Source organism: Pseudophryne corroboree, chromosome 7, assembly GCF_028390025.1.
Source record: "Pseudophryne corroboree isolate aPseCor3 chromosome 7, aPseCor3.hap2, whole genome shotgun sequence".
In the NCBI taxonomy this organism is placed as follows: domain Eukaryota; kingdom Metazoa; phylum Chordata; class Amphibia; order Anura; family Myobatrachidae; genus Pseudophryne; species Pseudophryne corroboree.
In genome coordinates, this window is record NC_086450.1 from 486,523,557 (window position 1) to 486,547,808 (window position 24,252).

A 24,252-nucleotide genomic window follows, 5' to 3' on the forward strand; every position below is an offset into this window, starting at 1 on the left:
TGGTTGTCGGTGTTTTGACCGCCAGAATTTTGATTGTAGGTAAATTGACCACATCCCGATTCTGTCTATCATTTCTCTATTGCATCCTAGAAAGTGATAGACAGAATATGATTGGTTGCTATGGGTAACATCACCACTATTCAATTGAAAAAGCTTTAGGAAATTTACCCCAGTGTGGGAGTCCTGACTTTACAAATTTTTGTTTCCAACTGGGTTATAGGTCTCAGCAGGCAGTGTCTTCAGGGCATGCTGGTACTTGCAGTTCTCCAAGTGCCGGCATGCCCTGGCAGCCCTTACAAATGTCAATAACAGGGCTCATTGGGACATGTAGCTCAGCAGTAACCCCTGGAGGAATAATACATACCTGATAGATGCGCCCGGCGAGGGAGCGTGTGCAGCGCAAATACTGTAAGATCCGTTTGCAATACGGTCTTGCGTGCAACTCCACGTCTGGCCCATGTCCGTATTTTGATGTGCACCAAATGAACTCACAATGATGGTTACCTTTTTATTTTTTTATTTTTTTTAGATTAGTAAAAAGTTTTTTCTATCACTCTTTTAAAGTGATTTGGTGACAGCAAGAACTGTAATATAAAAGTTTTGTTCCTCTGTACTAAATGTATTTCTATGGGCAGAGTCGGACTGGCCCACAGGGGTACCAGGGAAACCACCGGTAGGCCCCACTTCCTGAGTGCCCACTCCTTCCTGTAGGGATCAGGTTCCAGACTGTGCACTTGTATTATACATGGTAGATATGTTGCATTACACTGCACAAAACAATTGTGTATTTCAATCCTCTGTGGAGGCTGGCCACACCCATTTTGTAGGCTGGCCACACCCCTAAGTATGGGCCCCTTATCACTGCATTCCCCGGTGGGCCCTTCATGTCCCAGTCCGACACTGTCTATGGGGTCATAATTAAGCCTTTACTTCTCTTTCATGCAAAAACCGGTATAGAAATTTCTTGCGCTCAGCGCGCTCTTTCCTGGGGCTACGTTCCTCTGTCAGCCTGAAGTTGACATTGAGCAGCACGCGGTGGATGAGCTTCAGGAACTGTAAGTGTCTTCCGCGGGTCTTCAGATTGTCCTCGGCTGTGTAATTCTCCACCGCAAATATCTCCTCTGCCCCCATCCCCTCGAACATGTCGCGCAGTTTGGAGAAAGGACCGCTCGTCTTGTGGGTGAGGACGATGATGGGGAAGATTCCTGTGGGAGGAGAAGTGAGTGCGTATTGGGGTAAACGTACAAGATCAGGAAAAGCGTGGTTACAGCGGACGTATGATCCCTGATACAGTAATAGATATACAGTCGGGGTGAATTCATTCAGGAGCTGTGTTCCGCTGTAGCCTGGCACTATGGGCTGATTCAGGTGCGGTCGCAACTTCGATGGTGTTGCAACTGAGCGATTATTTGTAGACGGCGCATGCCTCACGGCCGCCAGCCGTACGCCAGTGTGTGGGATGCTGCTACACTTGCGTTGCCTCGCAGTTCCGTCACTGAAAAGGACCGCTGCTGCGTCGGCATTGCGACCGCATCTGAATCAGGCACTATGTGAGTATGCGCACGTGTGAGGCCACACCGGCCTCTCAACGCGTCGACAGTGGCAGATTGGGCTACGAGCTGTAACCTTATTTACAATGCTGACAACGAGAATGGGGACAGTGTGAGGTTGAACCTGATAATGTTGACATGGTTGTAGTGTTGACTTTGTCCTTGTCGGCACACATCATGTTGACAGTGTTTAAATATCCACAATGTACTTTTAGTCTAGTTCTGTCACTAATCCAAACCTTCATTACAATGTCACCATTTTACAGTCTCATTTCCAATGCCGACATTCTGTCAGTGTCAGCAATCTGCAGGGGTCTACATTTATGCTCCCAACATTGTAACCATGGCCCTCATTCCGAGTCGTTCGCTCTGAAAATTTCTTCGCATAGCAGCGATTTTCCGCTTAGTGCGCATGCGCAATGTCCGCACTGCGACTGCGCCAAGTAAATATGCTAAAAGTTTGGTTTTTTTACTCACGGCTTTTTCATCACTCAGGCGATCGTAGTATGAGTGGGTGTTTCTGGGCGGAAACTGGCCGTTTTATGGGCGTGTGTGAAAAAACGCTACCGTTTCTGGGAAAAACGCGGGAGTGGCTGGAGAAACGGGGGAGTGTCTGGGCGAACGCTGGGTGTGTTTGTGACGTCAAACCAGGAACGACAAGCACTGAACTGATCGCAGATGCCGAGTAAGTCTGGAGCTACTCAGAAACTGCACAGAGATGTCTTATCGCAATATTGCGAATCTTTCGTTCACAATTTTAAGAAGCTAAGATTCACTCCCAGTAGGCGGCGGCTTAGCGTGTGCAATACTGCTAAAATCGCCTTGCGAGCGAACAACTCGGAATGACCACCAATGTCAGCTGCTCAATATTGGCCTGCTGTCGACATCTGTACCTGGAGACAGTCTGACGGCCGGCACACCCTTACCGTTACCTATAAATCATCTTTGTGATTGCTGTGAATTATATGTAAAGTGGAAAAATCACCCCTAGCAAATAGAACATGAGAAGTAGCGCTGTGCCGCAGTACATACAAGCAGCATACAAATAAATGCTTGTTATAAATAAATAACTACTTGTTTCATAAAGGGCAGGGCCCTTCTCCCTATTGTTCTTCTCCCGCACTCACTGTAGGTCACTACTGCTCTGCTCCCTTGTCACCTTTTCCCCTTTAGCATCTGTCACTGTTTGCTCACCCCATTACTGAGTACTGAGCCGCTTCCCACCCACTACTCTCCACTGTACAACATACCCCTGATAGCCTTAGCAAGTTACCCCTGCCCCTGTTATCTGTGCTGCCCAGTCAGTGGCCCAGAGAGGAGACGCAGGTGGCAGCTTATAGGAGCAGAGCCCCCTCGTGGCAAAATGCTGTGAATTGAGAAGAGAGGCTAAGTAACAATAGGGGTCATTTATAATTTTATTGTTCCATGGTTTTTTTTTTTTGCCCCGTTAAATATCACCTATTACCCTGACTTATTGCTATCCAGCCTTTCCTACACAGACGTGTGAAATATCAGCTTACAGTAACGTCATTGTTTTATTGTTATTCCCTTCTCAGGTGGTTTTCCTGCAAATCACTGTACCTGTCAGATCCCGGCAGTTTTTCAGAAACATCTTAATCTCATCCACTTCTTTGTCTGCAATTTCCTTTTTGGCGCTGTAAGATAAATAATACGCAGGTGCGTTACTGGCCACTGTCTGTGATTCCTACATAAACACGCGGGAGATGCCCCAGAACCTGTATGAAGGCAAGTGTTGTGATTGCACATAGAAACCAGTCTGTCATTTTATTACCAGTGCACTGGACCAGAGAGGAGCTGCCAGTAAGAAGAGACAGGAGCCCTACCATGAGGTGGGAGAAGGTGTGCTTAAAAAAAAGGCTGTTCTGTTCCCTACTAGCTCTATAATGTTTTTGTATTTATTTACTGTATCATGGTATTTTAACCTTTTCCTGGTCATTTATTTATATTAATCAAGTATGTTTGATACAATCAATACTATAGACCATCTATAGTGTTAATTATTAATAATGCATTCCATGCACTAGCTAATGAATAAAAAAAAAACTGTCTCTCTCTCTCTATATATATATATATATTTATTTATTAACAGTTTCTTATATAGCGCAGTAAATTCCGTTGCACAATTGGAAATAACAATAACAAACTGGGTGATAACAAACAGTCATAGAGGTAGGAAGGACCTGCTCGCAAGCTTACAATCTATAGGGAAATAGGCATGTATACACAAGGATATGTGTGGACTGTAAAGAGTGGATGCAATTTGATAGGAAGCTTTATCAAAGTTATGTGGGCGGTTCTGGAATTTGATATGCTTGTCTAAAGAGGTGAGTTTTCAGGGAACGCTTAAAGGTTTGGAGAAAGTCCTGCAATCGTGAGTGGGAGCGAGTAATGAGTGTGGATGAGAGACGCAGGTCTTGTGAAGAGCGAAGAGGTCGGGTTGGGAGATATTGGTGGTCATTCCAAGTTGTTCGCTCTGTATTTTTTTCTCGCAACAGAGCGATTAGTCGCTAATGCGCATGCGCAATATCCACAGTGCGACTGCGCCAAGTAAATTTGCTATGCAGTTAGGTTTTTTACTCACGGCATTACAAGGTTTTTTCTTCGTTCTGGTGTTCGTAATGTGATTGACAGGAAGTGGGTGTTTCTGGGCGGAAACAGGCCGTTTTATGGGTGTGTGCGAAAAAACGCTACCGTTTCTGGGAAAAACGCGGGAGTGTCTGAAGAAACGGGGGAGTGTCTGGGCGAACGCTGGGTGTGTTTGTGACGTCAAACCAGGAACGACAAGCACTGAACTGATCGCAGATGCCGAGTAAGTCTGGAGCTACTCAGAAACTGCTAAGAAGTGTCTATTCGCAATTCTGCTAATCTTTCGTTCGCAATTTTCATATGCGAAGATTCACTCCCAGTAGGCGGCGGCTTAGCGTGTGCAAAGCTGCTAAAAGCAGCTTGCGAGCGAACAACTCGGAATAACCACCCTTGTGAGATAAGCGAAGTGATGTATGTTGGTGTAGTTTGGTTCATGGCTTTGTGTGTGCGTAAAAGTATTTTATATTGAATGCGGTAGAATACAGGTAACCAATGGAGGGACTGACAGAGCGGATCTGCAGACGATGAACGTCTAGCGAGGAAGATAAGCCTCACCGCTGCATTCAGAATGGATTGTAGTGAGAGAGTCTCGTTTTGGGAAGACCAGTTAGGAGACTATTGCAGTAATCAATGCGGGAGATAATGAGACTGTGGATTAGAGTTTTGCTGTGTCTTGTGTAAGGTATGGTCGTATTTTGGATAAGTTTTTTAGATGCATGTAACATGATCTTGAGACAGATTGAATGTGGGGAACAAAGGACAGATCAGAGTCAAGGATGACACCTAGGCAGCGAGCTTGTGGTGTAGGGTAGATAGTCGAGTTTTCAACAGTGATAGATATCTGGTTGGTAAGTACTATTGGCCGGTGGAAATATAATTAACTCTGTCTTTGAAATATTAAGCTTGAGGTGGCGAGATGTCATCCAGGATGAGATGGCAGAAAGGCATTCAGTGACCCGGCACAGTACAGATAGGGACAAGTCAGGGGAGGATAGGTAGATTTGAGTATCATCTGTGTACAGATGATACTGAAAACCAAAAGAGCTGATTAGTTTACCAAGAGATGAGGTATAGATAGAGAAAAGCAGAGGACCCAAGCTTGAGCCTTGCGGTACTCCAACTGAAAGAGGTAGAGAAGAGAAGGTAGATTCAGAGAAGCGAACACTGAAGGAGCGATTAGAGAGGTAGGATGAGAACCAAGAGAGAGCTGTGTCTTTAAGACCTAGGGATTGTAGTGTTTGTATGAGAAAAGAGTGGTCAACAGTGTCAAATGCAGCAGATCTAGAAGAATAAGTAATGAGTAATGGCCTTTAGACTTCGTAGTGACCAAATCATTAACCACTTTAGTCAATGCTGTCTCTGTGGAGTGTTGGGAACGGAAGCCTGACTGAAGTGGGTCCAACAAAGTGTGTGAGTTAAGAAAGTGTGTGAGTCAAGTGTAGGCAAGTCTCTCAAGTAGCTTAGAGAGACAAGGGAGCTGAGAGATAGGGCGGTAGTTTGAGAGAGCATTAGGGTCAGAATTTTGTTTTTTCAAAATGGGAGTAATCACTGCATGCTTGAAGAGTGAAGTAAAAATACCAGTAGAGAGAGAGAGATTACAGATGTTAGTTAAGGTAGGGATGAGCACCAGAGACAGAGCTTTACTTATTTGTGAGGGTAAAGGATCAAGAGGAGAGGTAGCAGAGAAGCAGGATGAGAAGAGTGATGATACTTCATCTTCATTTGTGGGATAAAATGAAGAAAGAGTGCCAGAGGGTTCAGGTAGAGAACGGAGTAGGTCACTGGCTGCCGAAGAGCATACCATTTCATCTCGGATCTTATCAATCTTCTCCTTGAAGTAGGAAGCAAGATACTGTTCCTTGATGGCGGCTGGTGGGGTAGGTGAGGGAGGATTCAGAAGTGATTTAAATGTATTAAAGAGTAATTTGGGGTTAGAGGCTTGAGCAGAGATGGGAGTTTGGAAATATGTGTGTTTGGCAGTGTCCAGGGCATTTCTATAAGAATGGTAGACAGTCTTATATGTGAGGAAGTCACTTGAAATACGAGATTTACGTCACTGACGTTCAAGTTTTCGTGTGAGTTTTTGTATATATCCAGGATTGGTACTAGGTTATTTGACTCCTGCCCTTGCTCCAATGTTCTGCAGAGTGGGAGAATGTGGACTGCATTTGGAAACCCCCTCTGGAAATCCTGCGTTTGCCAGAGATACATGGCAGAGCAAAAACATGGATGAACACGGGTGTTTGCTTTCTTCCTATCGAAACTACACCAAGATCCTCCCTCCTGCCAATCAAAATTAACGATTGGGTCACAGATGTTTCTTATGCGAAAATAACATTTAAAATATATCATATTGCAAACCTTCCCACGTTCTCAGCCATTATTAAGATTTATTCTTTATTTATTAACCCAGCACCCACCACCACCAACGCAAAACCAATGGAAAATCATACAAAGACACAAATCCGACCTTTAGAAAATTTACCCCTATGAGATCATTTCCCGACCCAAGCTGTATCTGTGTGGAGTTTGCATGTGCTCTGCATGTTGTTTCATAATCTTTTTTTTTTTTTACAGGTGCTCAAGCTTCCTCTTATACTCCAATTACATACTTGTAGGTTAATTGGATTTTAACAAAAAAACCTAGTGTGTGTGTGTCCATGTGGTAGTCATTACAGATTATAAACTCCATGGGACAGGAATTGAGGTGCTGTGTAATGTGTGTGTGCTATGTAAATAGCCTTTAATAAATATATCAGATGCATGCTGCAGCACGCATATCATATGCTGTATACACAGTATACTCAATATACTCATATATCAGATGCACGCTGCAGCACGCATATCATATGCTGTATACACAATATACTCATTTATCAGATGCATGCTGCAGCACGCATATCATATGCTGTATACACAGTATACTCAATATACTCATATATCAGATGCATGCTGCAACATACTCTGTATCAGATATACAGGGTGGCAGATTCCCATACATCATATATGTCTCTGTGTTCTTCCCTGATTATATGTCATTGCATTGTTTGCTGATAATAATATAGTATTTAGAGGGACGGCCGCAGGGGGATATTTTACAATATGGCCTCATTCACAGTTGTGCGCTAATGCATTTGCAGCTGCAATTCCGTACGCAGATGATGGGAGAGAATATCAGTCTCAGCCGGGAGGATTTGCATTGAGACGCCCACTGGAGGCTGTTCTAATCTCAGCAACTCAGCACAAAGACGCAGCGCAGATAATCAGCCTCCAGAGTAACCCTATGCGTATGGCAGGGCTGAAACTAGGATTTTCGGCACCCGGGGCAAGGCGGTAATTTAGCGCCCATGCCCCCAAAACATAAAAAAAATAAAAAAGTTCTCCACATCCCCCTCCAGACCAGCGCCCGGGGCACGTGACCCCTTAGACCCCCCCTAGTTACGGCCGTGCGTATGGGATCACAGATACAGGCAGCGACAAGCCCTGAAAATGGCCGCCACACTCCTGCATTTTTGCAGCAACTCCCCATTACATCTCAATCATCCTGTGAATGAATCTTCCCTGCGAGTGACTGCGGTAATGGAATTTGACGCGTGCGCAGTGTGATGCCCAAGCAATTGCCTGGTATTGCTCGTTTTCGTTAGCGTACAACTTTGAATCAGGCAGTATGTGGCTCGTGTATCAATCTTTGTCACCCGCTTCTCTAGTCGCCCCTCTCACCTGTATACAAATATCGGCACAATGATATCGGTGAAGTTTGGCTCCACATCTCCATCCTCCAGGCGACTCAGCATCTCCTCGTACTCTTTGGTCCATTCAACTCTTTGGTCCAAAGGGATAAAATTACCTAGAAGAAAAAAAAGCAGTTTACAACCTTTTTGAGATGAACACCCTCAGTGGCGCACACAGGGGGGGTGTCCGAGTACCCAGAGCCGGATTAAGGGGGGGTCACAGGGGGTACAGTACCCTGGGCCCCCCTGCTACTAGAGGCCCCACAGTTCAGTGTGCAGCTGCAGTGCAAAGTGCACCGCAAGCTGCATAAATTCCAAAGAAAGAAGAGGGAGAGGGCAGAGGAGTGGAATCCGAGCCGGGGGGCGGAGCTACACGACACACTTTCAGTTTCACTGCAGGCAGCATGTGAGAGGAGGGAGGGGAGAAGGCAGGAGGAGCAGCTACAGTCAGTGTGTGTGTGATAGTGAGGTAGGAGGGAGGAGAGGAGCACTCTACAGTATATGTATAATATGTGTATAAGTGTGTGATTGATTGTGGTAGGTGTATATGTTTCTGACTGTGATAAATGTGTATATGTGCAGTGGCGCACCCAGAGGGGGTTTCCGAGCACCCAGAAACCCCCCTCCACCCAAATTTTTTTTTTATTTTTTATTATTTTTTGCTGCATGAGTATTATTAATGGCTGTCTAGCGTCCTCTGCAGCCTGCTGTCTTCCTGGTGGCACTTGTAAGTGCTTAATAAAAGTTTACTTTATTTTAATTATATTACATACAGTATATCTTTATTAGCATTATTTATTAGCAGTTTCTTATATAGTGCAGCATATTCCGTTGCGCTTTACAATTAGAACAACAGTTATAGAACAAAACTGGGCAACGACAGACTGACAGAGGTAGGAAGGAATATATACATACATACATATATATAACACACACACACACACACACACACACATATGATATATATACATGTGTATATATACGTGTACTGTGTGTGTTAACACCCAGCAGCCTGATGTGATTTTGTCTGTCTTGACAAAGGCTCGGATGGAGCCGAAACGTCGACATTTTTGCTGACATGCTGTCGTTCATCTCTATGTGAGATACACCTGTGAAGTATAATAAATTCATTATCATCAAGGAAGTGGTGAGTGCCTGTACTCTTCTTGGATATAGATATATATATATATATATATATATATATATATATATATATATGTGTGTATGCATGTTTAATATGCTATGTATATGTGTATATATATATATATATATATATATATATATAGGTGTATATATGGTATGTATATATGTGTAGATATGTGTGTATATAAATATATATATATATATATACACACAGACACACTAGTTTTACGGACCCAGCCCCGTGATTGGCTCCACCCAGTTCTGGAAACCCCCCCGTGCAAATCCTGCGTTTGCCACTGATGTGTACAAGTGTGTGACTGTATGTTTGTGAATGTATGTGTCTGTGTGACTGTGTGTGTGTGTGTGTGTGTGTGTATGTGTACAAGTGTGTAACTGTATGTGTGAAACAGTATATATGCATGTGCAGAGTCGTAACTCGACTTTTTGGTGCCCTGTGCCAGAAAGAGAATTGGCGCCCCCCCATTTTTTTCAATGAGGACATAAGGCGCATGCCTCGTGGGGAAGTGGCATGACAAGACTGAGCCCATAGAAAGCCCATGCTATGATGCCCCTTCCCACACTTTAGAGGTATTATACAGTATATATCAAATGGTTAGAATTCTCTAGCTTTCTATGCAGGGACAGATAGCTCAATGAATAGATTGTCTAACTGCAATGACACAGGTGATGGGTTTGAATCCCAGGTAAGTCAGCATCTTGAAATGTAATAAAGGACAGAGAAATCTCAAGTTCAGTTCCTAACTGTTGAATAGATATTAGCGACAGGGATCAGGGTAGGAGACGAGGCTGTCAGGAGATGCTGGGCTTCAAAAAGGGGGGAAAGCTGCAAGTGAAAATAAAACAGATACATTGACATGGGCTGCCAACAGTGCCCCCTAGCCTGCAGCACTATGTGCGGTGCCCCCTCCTCACACACCTATACCCCTTTTCCACTAGCTTTTTTAAACACGGGTAAATGCGCGGGGGCGCGCATTTAACCGTGTTTTTCCCTAGTGGAAACGGGTCCCCCGGCAAATTCCCGGATCAAGTGATCCGGGAATCCTACCCTGGTAGCTAGCCGGGTTGAACACGTGTTCAACCCGGCTAGCTGTCTAGTGTGAACGGGTGCGGCTCCCGTACACAGTGCATAGGGAGGGCAGCGCTGGGAGATCATGTGATCTCCCATGCCCACCCCTGCCGTGTCACTAGCGCGTCACCAACCCAGCAATTGCCGGGTTGGTGAGCGCTGTCTGCAGGGGGCTGTAGCACGGGTCGCAGCCGTGTCAGGCGACACGGCTGCGACCCGTGCTACGCTAGTGGAAAAGGGGTACTAGTTACGGCCATGTGAGACTGTATGTATACTTTTGTGTGTTTATATATACTGTAAGTGTGTGTATGTGTATATGTGCATATATATATATGTGTGTGTGTGTGTGTGTGTGTGTGTGTGTGTGTGTGTGTATGTGTGTGTGTGTGTGTGTGTGTGTGTGTATGAGTGCATGCATTTCCTGCCAACCATCATGTTTTGGTGGGACTGTCCTATTTTTCTGGTACTGTTCTACCTGTGGGCTGGAGAAAAGGTACGGAGGGAACGCTCCCACCTGCTGTGTGCATAATGCTGGGGTCAGCACAGCAGCTGTGGAAGTCATTGTGGATGCCCTTTATGTACACGCAGAAGGCTTGCGCACCATGGCTTTTATTGAGATGTGGGTGAGTAGCGGCTCATGCAGCAAAGTACCGATGTTCAGTACTTTATGCATGGACAAGACCCGTACTACATGTGCGCAGTACGGGTCTGTGGCGCCAGACATAAGGCGGCATCAGACTGTCAGTGATTGATAGTCTGATGCCGTTTGGGGGCAGCGACGGCCTCCATTTCTCCAAACAGAGGCGTGTCTCCGGGGACACAGTAGGCCAGGCTCTCTGTCAGAGGACGGATATTTCCTGGCCTCTTGGTAGGTATTGTGGCAGGCGGCTTGCGCAGCCCCTTGGGTCACGCAGCCAGCCAATGCTTGTCGGGATTTAGGGGGTTCGGGATGTAGCCATCAGTATTGTGACCAACTAAATCCCCATCCTTGGACATAGTTCATATCAGTAATACAGCTGGAGGCATGACACCTACTGCTGCAGTACCACATTAGTGCTATCGCTGCTGCTTTTATGTAAGCAGCAGCGATAGCTACTCCATCCACATCTGAATGAGGGCCCCCCAGTCTTAAATGCCCCGGGACCCCCAAAGCTTTAATCCAGCTCTGCGAGTACCTAAATACCCTGTTGAATGACCACAATCAGAGCCCTGCCCCTTTGCAGTGTAATATTGTGATTCTCTGGTGCTATTTTGGCTCTGCCATCTCCCATAAACCCGTGAATTGCGGCATTATGCCAAGAGGAGGTGGGGCCTAATAATGCCATTTACCAGGTCCCGCCCCCAACAAGAGCTGTTCCATCTGAAGGTAAGTGTGTGATATTAAGGATCTCATGAGTGTATAAGATATCTCTGATCCCCCATAAACGCAGCTCCCATAGATTTCTATGAGGCCTGCTTAAACACTGTATTTACCAGGATGCAGATGTGAAGCATTGCAGAGCTTGGCCAGGATAGCGAACATCATCTTCAGATAAAATAATCATTGTAGCCTATGAGTTACACTTTACAGATTATACCGGGAGAGAGATCTGTAAGATCACTCAGTGGCAATGGCCGCTCACACACACACACATGTGCAGTGGGGTCCTGAAGCAGAGAATAATGGGATTATATTAGTGATCATGTGACTTTATACACGACACGGAAGGGCTCTATTTGGTGCCTATGTCCCTAGGTGTTATTATTAATAAATGCAGGCAATACTTCAGTTTGCATTGCGACGTACTGTGGGGGTCATTCCGAGTTGTTCGCTCGTTATTTTTTTCTCGCAACGGAGCGATTAGTCGCTAATGTGCATGCGCAATGTCCGCAGTGCAACTGTGCCAAGTAAATTTGCTATGCAGTTAGGTATTTTACTCACGGCATTACGAGGTTTTTTCGTCGTTTTGGTGATCGTAATGTGATTGACATGAAGTGGGTGTTTCTGGGCGGATACTGGCTGTTTTATGGGTGTGTGCGAAAAAACGCTACCGTTTCTGGGAAAAACGCAGGAGTGGCTGGAGAAACGGAGGAGTGTCTGGATGAACGCTGGGTGTGTTTGTGACGTCAAACCAGGAACGACAAGCACTGAACTGATCGCACTGGCAGAGTAAGTGTGGAGCTACTCAGAAACTGCACAGAGAAGTCTTTTCGCAATATTGCGAACCTTTCGTTCGCAATTTTGAGAAGCTAAGATTCACTCCCAGTAGGCGGCGGCTTAGCGTGTGCAATGCTGCTAAAAGCAGCTTGCGAGCGAACAACTCGGAATGAGGGCCCGTATGTTGGTGCAGCGCTGTTTATGGCCATATGTTTATTAACAGTTACTTATATTGCGCCAACATATTTCATTGTATACTGCAATTGGGAGAAAACAGTAAAAAAACAAGACTAGGTAATAGACAGCGGCAGCGGCGGCTGCAGCCTCTGTGCTATAGCGCTGACTATCTTGTGTGGGGGTGGGGGGGATGCTAAGCACATATAGACATACATACATGTGTAGATGTATGTAATATATGTGCTGGCGTGTATCTGGGATCAGCAGCGGTGCTGTTTGTTACATCCGCTGGCAGAATCTAGGACTCGGCATTAGGCTTTCCTCTCCGAAGCCCGCCCCAGGCTCTCATTGGCTAGTGTCACTGTAGTCTGGGAGTGGGCATAGGAGAGGGAGTGCATGGTGGCTGTGTTATACACTGTGGTTCTATTCTCACTGTATGGGTGTCATGGACACCCATAGAGGGAGAATCACCTACCTCGCCGGTATACCAGCGGCGGTATGGTGCCCCGGCGGCATCTCGCCATCTGTATTGTGACCTCCGGGATCCTGATAATAAGTATGCTAACCGCACACTCCTTTGGGCACTTTCTGACAAATGTCAGACTGTCTTAATCTAGCACAGAGATGCCATGGAAACACCTATCAAACTGGGAATTTAGGGGGTCATTCCGAGTTGTTCGCTCGCTAGCAGTTTTTAGAAGCGGTGCAAACGCTATGCCTCCGCCCATTGGGAGTGTATCTTAGTTTAGCAGAAGTATGAACGAATGCATCGCAGAGCAGCAGAAAAAAAAGATTGTGCAGTATCTGAGCAGCTCCAGACCTACTCCTAGCTCGCGATCACTTCAGACCATTCAGTTCCGGATTTGACGTCACAAACACGCCCTGCGTTCTCCCAGCCACGCCTGCGTTTTTCCTGGCACGCCTGTGTTTTCTCAAACACTCCCTGAAAACGGCGAGTTGACACCCAGATACGCCCCTTTCCTGTCAATCACTCTGCGGCCGTCATTGCGACTGAAAAGCGTCGCTAGACCTTGTGTGAAACTGCTTCGGCCATTGTGAAAGTACTTTGCGCATGCGCATTGCACTTCATACTAGAGATGAGCGCCTGAAATTTTTCGGGTTTTGTGTTTTGGTTTTGGGTTCGGTTCCGCGGCCGTGTTTTGGGTTCGACCGCGTTTTGGCAAAACCTCACCGAATTTTTTTTGTCGGATTCGGGTGTGTTTTGGATTCGGGTGTTTTTTTTCAAAAAACCCTAAAAAACAGCTTAAATCATAGAATTTGGGGGTCATTTTGATCCCAAAGTATTATTAACCTCAAAAACCATAATTTACACTCATTTTCAGTCTATTCTGAATACCTCACACCTCACAATATTATTTTTAGTCCTAAAATTTGCACCGAGGTCGCTGTGTGAGTAAGATAAGCGACCCTAGTGGCAGACACAAACACCGGGCCCATCTAGGAGTGGCACTGCAGTGTCACGCAGGATGTCCCTTCCAAAAAACCCTCCCCAAACAGCACATGACGCAAAGAAAAAAAGAGGCGCAATGAGGTAGCTGACTGTGTGAGTAAGATAAGCGACCCTAGTGGCCGACACAAACACCGGGCCCATCTAGGAGTGGCACTGCAGTGTCATGCAGGATGTCCCTTCCAAAAAACCCTCCCCAAACAGCACATGACGCAAAGAAAAAAAGAGGCGCAATGAGGTAGCTGACTGTGTGAGTAAGATAAGCGACCCTAGTGGCCGACACAAACACCGGGCCCATCTAGGAGTGGCACTGCAGTGTCACGCAGGATGTCCCTTCCAAAAAACCCTCCCCAAACAGCACATGACGCAAAGAAAAAAAGAGGCGCAATGAGGTAGCTGACTGTGTGAGTAAGATAAGCGACCCTAGTGGCCGACACAAACACCGGGCCCATCTAGGAGTGGCACTGCAGTGTCACGCAGGATGTCCCTTCCAAAAAACCCTCCCCAAACAGCACATGACGCAAAGAAAAAAAGAGGCGCAATGAGGTAGCTGACTGTGTGAGTAAGATAAGCGACCCTAGTGGCCGACACAAACAGCGGGCCCATCTAGGAGTGGCACTGCAGTGTCACGCAGGATGTCCCTTCCAAAAAACCCTCCCCAAACAGCACATGACGCAAAGAAAAAAAGAGGCGCAATGAGGTAGCTGACTGTGTGAGTAAGATAAGCGACCCTAGTGGCCGACACAAACACCGGGCCCATCTAGGAGTGGCACTGCAGTGTCACGCAGGATGGCCCTTCCAAAAAACCCTCCCCAAACAGCACATGACGCAAAGAAAAAGAAAAGAAAAAAGAGGTGCAAGATGGAATTGTCCTTGGGCCCTCCCACCCACCCTTATGTTGTATAAACAGGACATGCACACTTTAACCAACCCATCATTTCAGTGACAGGGTCTGCCACACGACTGTGACTGATATGACGGGTTGGTTTGGACCCCCCCCAAAAAAGAAGCAATTAATCTCTCCTTGCACAAACTGGCTCTACAGAGGCAAGATGTCCACCTCATCATCATCCTCCGATATATCACCGTGTACATCCCCCTCCTCACAGATTATCAATTCGTCCCCACTGGAATCCACCATCTCAGCACCCTGTGTACTTTGTGGAGGCAATTGCTGCTGGTGAATGTCTCCACGGAGGAATTGATTATAATTAATTTTAATGAACATCATCTTCTCCACATTTTCTGGATGTAACCTCGTACGCCGATTGCTGACAAGGTGAGCGGCGGCACTAAACACTCTTTCGGAGTACACACTTGTGGGAGGGCAACTTAGGTAGAATAAAGCCAGTTTGTGCAAGGGCCTCCAAATTGCCTCTTTTTCCTGCCAGTATAAGTACGGACTGTGTGACGTGCCTACTTGGATGCGGTCACTCATATAATCCTCCACCATTCTTTCAATGGGGAGAGAATCATATGCAGTGACAGTAGACGACATGTCCGTAATCGTTGTCAGGTCCTTCAGTCCGGACCAGATGTCAGCATCAGCAGTCGCTCCAGACTGCCCTGCATCACCGCCAGCGGGTGGGCTCGGAATTCTGAGCCTTTTCCTCGCACCCCCAGTTGCGGGAGAATGTGAAGGAGGAGATGTTGTTGACAGGTCGCGTTCCGCTTGACTTGACAATTTTCTCACCAGCAGGTCTTTCAACCCCAGCAGACTTGTGTCTGCCGGAAAGAGAGATCCAAGGTAGGCTTTAAATCTAGGATCGAGCACGGTGGCCAAAATGTAGTGCTCTGATTTCAACAGATTGACCACCCGTGAATCCTTGTTAAGCGAATTAAGGGCTCCATCCACAAGTCCCACATGCCTAGCGGAATCGCTCCGTGTTAGCTCCTCCTTCAATGTCTCCTGCTTCTTCTGCAAAAGCCTGATGAGGGGAATGACCTGACTCAGGCTGGCAGTGTCTGAACTGACTTCACGTGTGGCAAGTTCAAAGGGCATCAGAACCTTGCACAACGTTGAAATCATTCTCCACTGCGCTTGAGACAGGTGCATTCCACCTCCTATATCGTGCTCAATTGTATAGGCTTGAATGGCCTTTTGCTGCTCCTCCAACCTCTGAAGCATATAGAGGGTTGAATTCCACCTCGTTACCACTTCTTGCTTCAGATGATGGCAGGGCAGGTTCAGTAGTTTTTGGTGGTGCTCCAGTTTTCTGTACGTGGTGCCTGTACGCCGAAAGTGTCCCGCAATTCTTCTGGCCACCGACAGCATCTCTTGCACGCCCCTGTCGTTTTTTAAAAAATTCTGCACCACCAAATTCAAGGTATGTGCAAAACATGGGACGTGCTGGAATTTGCCCAGATTTAATGCACACACAATATTGCTGGCATTGTCCGATGCCACAAATCCACAGGAGAGTCCAATTGGGGTAAGCCATTCCGCGATGATCTTCCTCAGTTGCCGTAAGAGGTTTTCAGCTGTGTGCGTATTCTGGAAACCGGTGATACAAAGCGTAGCCTGCCTAGGAAAGAGTTGGCGTTTGCGAGATGCTGCTACTGGTGCCGCCGCTGCTGTTCTTGCGGCGGGAGTCCATACATCTACCCAGTGGGCTGTCACAGTCATATAGTCCTGACCCTGCCCTGCTCCACTTGTCCACATGTCCGTGGTTAAGTGGACATTGGGTACAGCTGCATTTTTTAGGACACTGGTGACTCTTTTTCTGAGGTCTGTGTACATTTTCGGTATCGCCTGCCTAGAGAAATGGAACCTAGATGGTATTTGGTACCGGGGACACAGTACCTCCAACAAGTCTCTAGTTGGCTCTGCATTAATGATGGATACCGGAACCACGTTTCTCACCACCCAGGATGTCAAGGCCTCAGTTATCCGCTTTGCAGTAGGATGACTGCTGTGATATTTCATCTTCCTCGCAAAGGACTGTTGGACAGTCAATTGCTTGGTGGAAGTAGTACAAGTGGTCTTACGACTTCCCCTCTGGGATGACCATCGACTCCCAGCAGCAACAACAGCAGCGCCAGCAGCAGTAGGCGTTACACGCAAGGATGCATCGGAGGAATCCCAGGCAGGAGAGGAATCATCAGAATTGCCAGTGACATGGCCTGCAGGACTATTGGCATTCCTGGGGAAGGAGGAAATTGACACTGAGGGAGTTGGTGGGGTGGTTTGCGTGAGCTTGGTTACAAGAGGAAGGGATTTACTCGTCAGTGGACTGCTTCCGCTGTCGGCCCAAGTTTTTGAACTTGTCACTGACTTATTATGAATGTGCTGCAGGTGACGTATAAGGGAGGATGTTCCGAGGTGGTTAACGTCCTTACCCCTACTTATTACAGCTTGACAAAGGGAACACACGGCTTGACACCTGTTGTCCGCATTTCTGGTGAAATACTTCCACACCGAAGAGCTGATTTTTTTTGGTATTTTCACCAGGCATGTCAACGGCCATATTCCTCCCACGGACAACAGGTGTCTCCCCGGGTGCCTGACTTAAACAAACCACCTCACCATCAGAATCCTCCTGGTCAATTTCCTCCCCAGCGCCAGCAACACCCATATCCTCCTCATCCTGGTGTACTTCAACATTGACATCTTCAATCTGACTATCAGGAACTGGACTGCGGGTGCTCCTTCCATCACTTACAGGGGGCGTGCAAATGGTGGAAGGCGCATGCTCTTCACGTCCAGTGTTGGGAAGGTCAGGCATCGCAACCGACACAATTGGAGTCGGACTCTCCTTGTGGATTTGGGATTTCGAAGAACGCACAGTTCTTTGCGGTGCTACTGCTTTTGCCAGCTTGAGTCTTTTAATTTTTCTAGCGAGAGGCTGAGTGCTTCCATCCTCATGTGAAGCTGAACCACTAGCCATGAACATAGGCCAGGGCCTCAGCCGTTCCTTGCCACTCCGTGTGGTAAATGGCATATTGGCAAGTTTACGCTTCTCCTCTGACAATTTTATTTTAGGTTTTGGAGTCCTTTTTTTACTGATATTTGGTGTTTTGGATTTGACATGCTCTGTACTATGACATTGGGCATCGGCCTTGGCAGACGACGTTGCTGGCATTTCATCGTCTCGGCCATGACTAGTGGCAGCAGCTTCAGCACGAGGTGGAAGTGGATCTTGATCTTTCCCTAATTTTGGAACCTCAACATTTTTGTTCTCCATATTTTAATAGGCACAACTAAAAGGCACCTCAGGTAAACAATGGAGATGGATGGATACTAGTATACAATTATGGATGGACTGCCGAGTGCCGACACAGAGGTAGCTACAGCCGTGGACTACCGTACTGTACTGTGTCTGCTGCTAATATAGACTGGATGATAATGAGATGTAGTATGTATAAAGAAGAAAGAAAAAAAAACCACGGGTAGGTGGTATACAATTATGGACGGACTGCCGAGTGCCGACACAGAGGTAGCTACAGCCGTGGACTACCGTACTGTACTGTGTCTGCTGCTAATATAGACTGGTTGATAAAGAGATGTAGTATGTATGTATAAAGAAGAAAGAAAAAAAAACCACGGGTAGGTGGTATACAATTATGGATGGACTGCCGAGTGCCGACACAGAGGTAGCTACAGCCGTGGACTACTGTACTGTGTCTGCTGCTAATATAGACTGGTTGATAAAGAGATGTAGTATGTATGTATAAAGAAGAAAGAAAAAAAAACCACGGGTAGGTGGTATACAATTATGGATGGACTGCCGAGTGCCGACACAGAGGTAGCTACAGCCGTGGACTACTGTACTGTGTCTGCTGCTAATATAGACTGGTTAATAAAGAGATGTAGTATGTATGTATAAAGAAGAAAGAAAAAAAAACCACGGGTAGGTGGTATACAATTATGGACGGACTGCCGAGTGCCGACACAGAGGTAGCTACAGCCGTGGACTACCGTACTGTACTGTGTCTGCTGCTAATATAGACTGGTTGATAAAGAGATGTAGTATGTATGTATAAAGAAGAAAGAAAAAAAAACCACGGGTAGGTGGTATACAATTATGGATGGACTGCCGAGTGCCGACACAGAGGTAGCTACAGCCGTGGACTACTGTACTGTGTCTGCTGCTAATATAGACTGGTTGATAAAGAGATGTAGTATGTATGTATAAAGAAGAAAGAAAAAAAAACCACGGGTAGGTGGTATACAATTATGGACGGACTGCCGAGTGCCGACACAGAGGTAGCTACAGCCGTGGACTACCGTACTGTACTGTGTCTGCTGCTAATATAGACTGGATGATAATGAGATGTAGTATGTATAAAGAAGAAAGAAAAAAAAACCACGGGTAGGTGGTATACAATTATGGACGGACTGCCGAGTGCCGACACAGAGGTAGCTACAGCCGTGGACTACCGTACTGTACTGTGTCTGCTGCTAATATAGACTGGATGATAATGAGATGTAGTATGTATAAAGAAGAAAGAAAAAAAAACCACGGGTAGGTGGTATACAATTATGGACGGACTGCCGAGTGCCGACACAGAGGTAGCTACAGCCGTGGACTACCATACTGTACTGTGTCTGCTGCTAATATAGACTGGTTGATAATGAGATGTAGTATGTATGTATAAAGAAGAAAGAAAAAAAAACCACGGGTAGGTGGTATACAATTATGGATGGACTGCCGAGTGCCGACACAGAGGTAGCTACAGCCGTGGACTACTGTACTGTGTCTGCTGCTAATATAGACTGGTTGATAAAGAGATGTAGTATGTATGTATAAAGAAGAATGAAAAAAAAACCACGGGTAGGTGGTATACAATTATGGACGGACTGCCGAGTGCCGACACAGAGGTAGCTACAGCCGTGGACTACTGTACTGTGTCTGCTGCTAATATAGACTGGTTGATAATGAGATGTAGTATGTATGTATAAAGAAGAAAGAAAAAAAAACCACGGGTAGGTGGTATACAATTATGGATGGACTGCCGAGTGCCGACACAGAGGTAGCTACAGCCGTGAACTACCGTACTGTGTCTGCTGCGACTGGATGATAAATAATGATATAAAAAATATATATATATCACTACTGCAGCCGGACAGGTATATATTATATAATGACGGACCTGCTGGACACTGTCTGTCAGCAGAATGAGTTTTTTATAGAATAAAAAAAAAAACACCACACAAGTCACACGACGAGTGTTTAACTTTTTCAGGCAATCACAATATAGTATACTACTAACTATACTGGTGGTCAGTGTGGTCAGGTCACTGGTCAGTCACACTGGCAGTGGCACTCCTGCAGCAAAAGTGTGCACTGTTTAATTTTAATAATATGTACTCCTGGCTCCTGCTATAACCTATAACTGGCACTGCTCCCCAGTCTCCCCCACAATTATAAGCTGTGTGAGCACAGTCAGATATATACGTAGATGATGCAGCACACTGGGCTGAGCAGTGCACACAGATATGGTATGTGACTGAGTCACTGTGTATCGTTTTTTTCAGGCAGAGAACGGATTATATTAAATAAAACTGCACTGTCTGGTGGTCACTGTGGTCAGTCACTACTAAACTCTGCACTCTCTACAGTACTCCTAAGCTCCAGTAAATCAAGTGTCACTGTCTCTGTCTCAAATCAATCTCACTCTCTCTCTTCTAATCTAAATGGAGAGGACGCCAGCCACGTCCTCTCCCTATCAATCTCAATGCACGTGTGAAAATGGCGGCGACGCGCGGCTCCTTATATAGAATCCGAGTCTCGCGATAGAATCCGAGCCTCGCGAGAATCCGACAGCGTCATGATGACGTTCGGGCGCGCTCGGGTTAACCGAGCAAGGTGGGAAGATCCGAGTCGCTCGGACCCGTGAAAAAAAACATGAAGTTCGGGCGGGTTCGGATTCCGAGGAACCGAACCCGCTCATCTCTACTTCATACGCATGTGCAGAAGTACCATTTTTCTGCCTAATCGATGCGCTGCAAACATTTTCAGCTAGTGATCAACTCGGAATGACCCCCTTAGCTATCTGTACAAATGAATTCCGGATTTGCATACAAAAGGGTGACATCAACTTAGTAAGACATTGAATATACTGTATGCTTCTGTCATCCTATAAATTGATCAGTGAGATATATACTGTATGTATTTATGTGTGATTAGCAAGAACCCACTAAGTTTAGACAGAAAGGATAGGGGTTTGGAAAACTCTCACATACGGTGTGGAACCTCTACTTCTGCTGTTCACCAAAGTTACTGCACCTGGTATTCCCAGGTGGTCTCCCATCCAGGTACTAGCCAGGCCTGTCACTGATTAGCTTACAAAATGGGATGAGATTGGGCATATCCGGTGAAGTATGGCAGTAATGTGCTGAATGAGAGAGTGTCTGTTCCACTAATAGGCCCTACACACTGGCCGACATCACTGCACGATATGAACGATCTCGTTCATTAATGAACGAGATAACGTTCATATCGTGCAGTGTGGAGGCACCAGCGATGAACGATGCGCGGCCCCGCGCTCGTTCATCGCTGGTGCCATGTCGGCTGTGCATGCAGGCCAATATGGACAAGATCGTCCATATTTGCCTGCAAGTCTACAGAGCCGGGTGACAGGGGGAGTAAAGAAACTTCACTCCCCCCGTCACTGCCCCCCCGCAGCCGGGTCGCCCGTCGGCCGTATCGGACGTCGGGCACCTTGGTGGCCAATCGCTAAATGTGTAGGGCCTATTAGTGAAAGATAAAGGAAGTACTTCTGCTTTCCAAAATGAGTGTGCACACGTGTCTCTGTTACTTTAGTATTGCCGAGTTGAACAGCACTTTCGGATGAGAGGGTACAAAGAAATTCAGATTTTAGCGAGAAGAGTTATACGTGATGAAGGAAGGAAAGATTTGTGCTAGTACTTCTGCTTTCACATTGTCATATGTCATGATAGAGGACAATGGATGAGAGAGTACAGCACAGAGAAACCTTCCAGAGAAAGTTGGATGGTAAGATTCCAGTTAGTAGGAAACAGGTTTAAGCTATGTGGAAATACATTTATTTTCTTCTACAATATATGATTTTTTTATAACGATTATTATTAAAAGTATCTATAATTTCAAGCGTGCCCCAACAGAGAGTCTTTCTTTTCTCTTCTTTGTATATAAAAGCTTTGTTATGAAGCAAACTAACTCATTAGTAGACCGCCCTGCCGCTCTGTGGGCCGTGATACGTTCCAGCCGCTATGAATCCTGAGTGACTGCAACTGGCTGCATGCTGAGTGGGAGGTGGTGCCACCGGGAATGATGCCTGAATCTCCGCCAGGCGGATGGGAGGAACAGCCCTGCCCCTGCCTGCAGTGCCAGACTATCTCACCTACTCAGCAGCAAGCCAGCTATGCTTCTCTGGCATGGGCTTATGCCCTAGCATTAAATAAACCAATGGGTTTCTCTGCCTGCAGCCACCTCACAACTTTCACTTACTGCCTCTCCTCATCACCTACTGCCTCTCTCTGTCACCCTATGCCTTCCACTGTCACCCCATGCCTTCTGCTGTCCCCCACTGCCTCTCCCTGTCCCCCATTGCCTCTCCCCATCTCCCTCTGCCTCACCTTGTCACCCTCTGCAATCTGCTGTCAACCAATGCCTCTCCCCATCTCCCTCTACCTCTCCCTGTCATCTACTGCCTCTACCTGTCACCCACTGCCTCTCCTTTTTACCAACTGCCTTTCCTCATCTTCCCCTGCCTCTCCCCATCTCCCTCTGCATTCACATGTTACCCACTGCCTATCCCTTTCACCATCTGCCTCTCCCTGTCACCCACTGCCTCCTACTGTCACCCATTATCATTCCTACCTTCTGCTGCCATCCATTGCCTCTCCCTATCTCCTTTGACTCTCCCTGTCACCCTCTGCCTCTACCTGTCAACCGCTACATCTTCCTGACATCCACTGACTACCCAGCCACCCACTGCCTCTCCCTGCCACATTTTCCTTGTCATCCTCTCTCCGTCACCCATTGATTCCCCAGTCACCACCTGCCTCTCCGTCACTCACAACCTCTCCTGCTGTCATCCTCTGCGTCTTCCCAGTCACCCATTGCCTCTCCCTGTGGGGTGAAGGGTGGGTGGGTATCAGTGCATACTTTTGCACCTGGGCCCACCACTCACAAGTTCTACCACTGGTGGGTACATCATGATAAATGTAGTTTAAACATTAACAGAAGCAGGTATTGTGTGTGGATTAGAGGCACAGATCTTGTGCAGAATGGAGAGGTTGGGAGATATTTTGAGGTATTTTTTTATATTTGGAGAAGTGATGCGGTTAACGGCCTTGTGCGTGAGTAAAAGTATTTTCTATTGAATACGGTGGAATACAGGTAATGGAGGGGCTGACAGAGAGGATCTGCAGATGATGAACGTCTAGCGAGGAAGATTAGCCTCACAGCTGCAGTCAGAATGGATTGTAGTGGTGAGAGTCTGTATTAGTGAAGACCAGTAAGAAGACTTTTACAATAATCAATGCGGGAGATAATGAGTGCATTATTTAGATTGTGTGTGTGTTTGTTAATTAATATACTATTAATTAATCATAGAGGTATGGGAGTTTATGAAAACTTTTATATAACCTATAAGTTACCGATGTGTAATAGCCAGAAAGTTTCTAAGGTTATTACATTTTTCATATTCTGCATGTTCCCTATCTTGAAAAGAAAAGGCATCTAGATGTGAGAATACATTTGCTAAACAACATTCCTAAGTTGGGAAGCGACAGTAACTCACACAGCTGGGCGTAAATCTCCCCGGTCTCGAAGCTGTTCATAGTGGAGCATCCTCGGTTGTCCACCATCGTGATGCAGTGGGTCAGGGGGTATGATTTCCTCTCCATGGTGAGGCCACCATCCGCCGCGGCAGACTCCGCGTGTGCGGTGAAGGGCTTGTCATACAGGGCATATTTGCAGGAGTTGATCAAGGAGGATTTGCCGTGTCCCAGGAACCCAAAGAGCTGCAGGAGGATCCGGTTGTAGCCCTGGCTGCCCAGAGCGCAGTTGTTGAGGTTGTAGGACTGAATGTATTCCTTTAGCTGGTCCACGTCCATCACCGCTCAGCCTTCTTCTGATCTGAAATGTTTCACCACTCCCCCTGCACAGATCTTAAATCTGATACTGAAGTGAAACTAAAACATTTTACTTTCACTTTACACAATTATACAACTTGTGTCATAAACTGGGGGAATTTCCCATGATATCACAGGATATCCTGACTCGTACAATGCAAACAACTTCAACCACTATAAATAAAACTCTTAGGGAAACATTTATCAATGATCGCATGTGCAGTGCGTTTTGGGCGCCATATTAGCGCCCAGGATCATGTTGCAGAATGCGATCACTTTGGGTGAATGT

The 24,252-nt window shown here is 46.4% G+C and overlaps 1 protein-coding gene, 1 long non-coding RNA gene and 1 pseudogene across 3 annotated transcripts in view; 1 reads left to right on the forward strand and 2 right to left on the reverse strand.

Annotated features, from left to right (window-relative positions):
- The window catches only part of LOC134945682 (uncharacterized), a 48,774-nt gene that overhangs the window by 15,280 nt on the left and 9,242 nt on the right, over positions 1–24,252 (forward strand). Inside the window, exons 2-3 of one of the 2 annotated variants that reach the window (XR_010182145.1) lie at positions 3,107–3,227; positions 3,346–3,410. This is a non-coding gene — a long non-coding RNA (uncharacterized LOC134945682). Of the gene's footprint in view, positions 1–3,106; positions 3,228–3,345; positions 3,533–24,252 lie in introns of those variants that run through there. The other variant, XR_010182144.1, reaches the window with a different exon arrangement.
- On the reverse strand, positions 509–23,984 carry LOC134945681 (uncharacterized). Its single transcript, XM_063935122.1, has 4 exons — positions 23,630–23,984; positions 7,878–8,004; positions 3,132–3,205; positions 509–1,205 (listed from the first exon to the last, which is right to left on the reverse strand). Exons 1-4 carry the CDS (start codon positions 23,943–23,945, stop codon positions 919–921), a joined length of 804 nt encoding a protein of 267 aa, XP_063791192.1. The 5' UTR covers positions 23,946–23,984; the 3' UTR covers positions 509–918.
- Positions 21,118–21,236, reverse strand: LOC134946230 (5S ribosomal RNA; annotated as a pseudogene).

Coding starts and splice junctions, on each gene's coding strand:
- LOC134945681 (XM_063935122.1), bottom strand. CDS start 23,945: ATGGACGTGGACCAGCTAAAGGAATACATTCAGTCCTACAACCTCAAC. Junction 8,005..23,629: donor GGAGATTTACGCCCAGCTGT/GTGAGTTACTGT, acceptor TTTTTCTTCTAG/GTAATTTTATCCCTTTGGAC. Junction 1,206..3,131: donor AAACTGCCGGGATCTGACAG/GTACAGTGATTT, acceptor CTCCTCCCACAG/GAATCTTCCCCATCATCGTC.